This window comes from Dryas octopetala, chromosome 3 (genome assembly GCF_963921425.1).
Source record: "Dryas octopetala chromosome 3, drDryOcto1.1, whole genome shotgun sequence".
Classification (NCBI taxonomy): domain Eukaryota; kingdom Viridiplantae; phylum Streptophyta; class Magnoliopsida; order Rosales; family Rosaceae; genus Dryas; species Dryas octopetala.
Window position 1 is genome coordinate 25,021,393 of NC_141368.1, and position 4,189 is coordinate 25,025,581.

The following is a 4,189-nucleotide window of genomic DNA, read 5'->3' on the forward strand; positions in this document are numbered from 1 at the left end:
AGTGCAAAAATTTAAATAAGTAAAATATTCATATACCCAAGTAGAACAGAAAAATATCACAAAATTATTTGAATAAAAGTTTCTGGATTTAGAGTATATATATTAAACGGTTTGCATACTAACAATAAACTATCAGCAGCACAGTGGTTAAGGTGCACTCTTGGTACCCAAGAGGTCCTGGGTTCAAATCCCAGACATGACAAGAATTAACATCTCCTTTTTGCAAAGTTTCAGGAGGCTTGCCATGTGTCAGCGTGAGAGTGGCGCATGCGTGGCGCTGACGTGGCAGCTTGGTGGCGCATGCGTGGAGCTGACGTGGCAGTTTGGTGGCTGCCTGCGTGGCGTCCATGTGGCAGCTGACGTGGCAGCGGCATGGTGGGCCTGCTGGGCTGCCTGCGTGGCGGGCCTGCTGGGCTGGCAGCATTGGAGTGGGCCTGCTGGGCCTGCGAGGAGCTGCTGGCCTGGTGGGCTTCTGCTGGGCCTGCGTGGGCAGCAAGGCTGCTGGGCTGCGCTGCAGCAAGAGTGGGCTGCGATGCTGCTGGGCTGCCTGGCCTGGGCTGCACGGGCCTGCTGGGCTGCTGGGCTGCAAGATGCGCGCAAGGCAGCAAGGCTGCTGGCAGCGAGGCGCGGCTGCTGGCCACGCGCGGGGTGGTTTTCCGATCACCCAAAAATTATTCCTCTTTTTATTTTAATCATTCAATCCAAGAAGACATGTATAAAATATGTAAACCCAAATAAATCAATCACATAAATCTAGGGTTCATGCTTCATGGGGATTTTTCAATCAATCAAGGTTAAATAACCATGAACATAAAATTATTTTATAAAACCTACTTGGTTGAAGAACAAATTGAATGATGATCCTCTTTCGTTTAGCGATCCACAATCCAAAGAGCTTCTCGTGCTGATAACGTGTTGTAAAATATGTAGAAATTAGGGTTTGTAGAAAAGAGGAGGCAGAGAGAATATGATCAGTCACTTTCATTCATGTTATAAATATCCTTATATAGAAGTAGGGTTTACTAGGTTTTGTATATTTACTAGTATGCCCCTACAACTAATTACAGGGATAGCCACATATAACAATATATTTACAACACTTGTTACACTTTCTCATGTACTCACACATAACAGAGTACTCACAAGAGGCTTCTTTAGAGTGCAAACAACATGATATGGAAACAACATCATAAGAATTGTTCCTTTATCTTTCATATAAAGTGGGACCATGCATGATATATGGGACTCATTCAATGTGAGAGAGTTGGAGAAAGATAAATAATTAGTTTCTACAGCATCACTAATGAGGCTTTGGTCTGTAATCTTTGACGTGGAAATGCCAAAATGTGACTCAAGACTCAACTAGTCAGAGTCTCATTCAGTATTAATGACAAAAAAGCTAGCTACTGGTAACAGTTAGGGAAGTGGAAGATCATACAATGGAAATAAATACTATTTGAGCTGCAAAGCCGGTGAGCATGTTGTTTCATTGTACTAACACCATTAATCTTAATGAAACCTCATGATATCAAGCCCTCAATTAATTGAGTGCAAGCAAAGCTAAGCCTCCTAAACAGCTCTCCCAACTTACTATATATAGCAAGGCCCGTGGAAGTTATTAAGCACACCAAAGCTTAAACCAAATTGGTTTAAGTGTTTTTTATACCATTATTCAGTTGCAGCATAAGCAGGGTTCTCAATGCAGATCCGTCCTGCTTTCCAAGGGGCCCTTCTGGGTCTCTGCTTCTGCTTGTTTGCTGTAAGCTTCTGCTATGCTGACGATAAGACGGTTGAGGTAGCTGGAGCGGCAGACAAAGCTTTTTCAGGTGAGATATATATATAGCTAGCACAGAACAATGCCAAAGCTAATTGTTAGTTGCTTACTTGCTTATTTCATTATATAAGACTAATAACACCATTTGTCATTTCAAAGTTGTTTAGTAGGCTCCATATAGTGCATTTTTTTTTTTTTTTTCATTTGAATGAGAAAAAGTTGAGTTTTCTTGGCATTCAAGGTACTTAAATGTTTTCTATTGGCTTTGGTCACTACTAAGACTGATTTTATACAGCAGGAGATATCCTCATTAATTCTCATCATTCCTCAAAGCAATTTTGAAATAATTACTTACTGTAATCAAGGTTATTTTGTTTTTTTTTTTTTTTCTAATAAATAATAAATTAATAATCATGTGCATCTCTTTTATGCCTGTCTAAAATGAAGAGTTCAAAACAACAGAGGCTGCAGAGCTCAATGAAGAGGAGAAGTTTGCAGTTCTTCCTCCAAAGCCGTTCTTCAAGAAACCACCTCTTCACAAGATTCCCATTGTCAAGAAGCCATTTCCACCAAAGCCCTTCTTTAAGAAGCCATTGCCACCACCTATTCCCATTTTCAAGAAGCCATTTCCACCAAAGCTCTTCTTTAAGAAGCCATTGCCACCACCTATTCCCATTGTCAAGAAGCCATTTCCACCAAAGCCCTTCTTTAAGAAGCCATTGCTACCACCTATTCCCATTTTCAAGAAGCCATTTCCACCAAAGCCCTTCTTTAAGAAGCCATTGCTACCACCTATTCCCATTGTCAAGAAGCCATTTCCACCAAAGCCCTTCTTTAAGAAGCCATTGCTACCACCTATTCCCATTGTCAAGAAGCCATTTCCACCAAAGCCCTTCTTTAAGAAGCCATTGCTACCACCTATTCCCATTTTCAAGAAGCCATTTCCACCAAAGCCCTTCTTTAAGAAGCCATTGCTACCACCTATTCCCATTTTCAATTAGAAGCCATTTCCACCAAAGCCCTTCTTTAAGAAGCCATTGCCACCACCTATTCCCATTTTCAAGAAGCCACTCCCTCCACCAGTTCCAATTTTCAAGATTCCACCCTTTAAGAAGCCTGTTCATCCCCCTATTCCAGTCTTCAAGAAGCCTCTTGATTATGGCCAAACCCCATAAGTTTATGCCAGTGTTCCACTCCTCCATTACCTCCACATCCCAATCCTTGAGAAGCCACTTCTTCCACATCCCGATCCTTGAGAAGCCACTTGCTCCCTTAGGTCCCTAAAGATAGCCTAGTACTTTCTCAAGTAAGAGTATTATTATGGGGTTGGAACTCATCTATTGGAATAGAATAATTGTCATAGGAACTTTATCATCTGAATGAAATATTGTATTTGCTCTTGCTGTTGTATGGCTACTTTGTAATACCAGCTTGTAATTTATCAGTTGAAAAATACTTATTGATTTATTCAAAACAATCAACCTGCAAAGCCGTACCAATGGGATCAGCACATAAATTTTGTCTGAGATAATACTCAAATGGTAAATTGTACGTTAAAAGCAAAAGAGCTGTAAGACCTCCTTAATTCTATCAAGAGAGCAAAGAACAAATTATATTTATATAAATTTACTCCAGAGCACAAACACTAGTCCATTTATGTTCCTCCACAAAACCAGGATTTGGTTGAAATCCTGGAACCATATGAAAGTGCCATGCATCTTTGTATGACCGGCCCTAATGCTAAGTACTTAATAATGAAACTGTAGAATCTCCTTAATCATGGACACCTTACCCTTAGTCCTCATTACTAGCTAGTGTAACATTTTGATGGGCATTTCACAAACCCTTTTACTTTTTGCTCTTTATTCTGGCAAGATTCACCACATTTCTTGGACAATATGAATATGTTATGATGTGGTGTGTTTTTTTCTTTTTCTTTTTTTAATTGTGATGACGTGATGTGACATGCCGAAAAAGAAAGTAGGAAAAAGAAGTTGGATTAGTAACATTTTTCACATACAAACCAAAATTTGTCAAAATTGGGAGCCATATATAACATTACTCTTTCTCAACATAATCATGTATGATTGACAATCAATCCATTAACACCCTCAACTGGAAATCATGCCACCGATTTTCTGGTTCCAAGTAGAGCACATGCCTTTTCTTTTTGATATTTCGTCCTGGGGCGTAGGGAGTTATTAATGCGATTCAATATGTACTGTATTAAAACCTAGGACCACAGTTCGAAGTTGATCCTAGATGTCAAAATTTATTGTCTTTAAGATTAACTTCCCATGCTCACCAGTCGAACTCTATACATATTTAATTACCTTCCAAGGATGTGTAATCATGGGACCCTCATTCTTAAGTTTGAGGAAAAGAGTAAGGGCATGCATATGTACATAAAAATGG

At 39.9% G+C, this 4,189-nt stretch overlaps 1 protein-coding gene across 2 annotated transcripts; it reads left to right on the top strand.

Annotated features, from left to right (window-relative positions):
* Positions 1 to 1,623: 1,623 nt before the first annotated feature.
* Positions 1,624 to 3,229, top strand: LOC147291992 (uncharacterized). Of its 2 annotated transcripts, none has more exons than XM_086238648.1 (2): positions 1,624 to 1,826; positions 2,237 to 3,229. In XM_086238648.1, the coding sequence occupies exons 1-2, from the start codon at positions 1,700 to 1,702 to the stop codon at positions 2,773 to 2,775; spliced, it is 666 nt and encodes a 221-aa protein (XP_086094774.1). In that variant the 5' UTR covers positions 1,624 to 1,699; the 3' UTR covers positions 2,776 to 3,229. The 2 variants fall into 2 exon arrangements, with proteins under 2 accessions (XP_086094774.1, XP_086094773.1); XM_086238647.1 differs by having other exon boundaries at positions 1,626 to 1,826; positions 2,222 to 3,229.
* Positions 3,230 to 4,189: the final 960 nt, after the last annotated feature.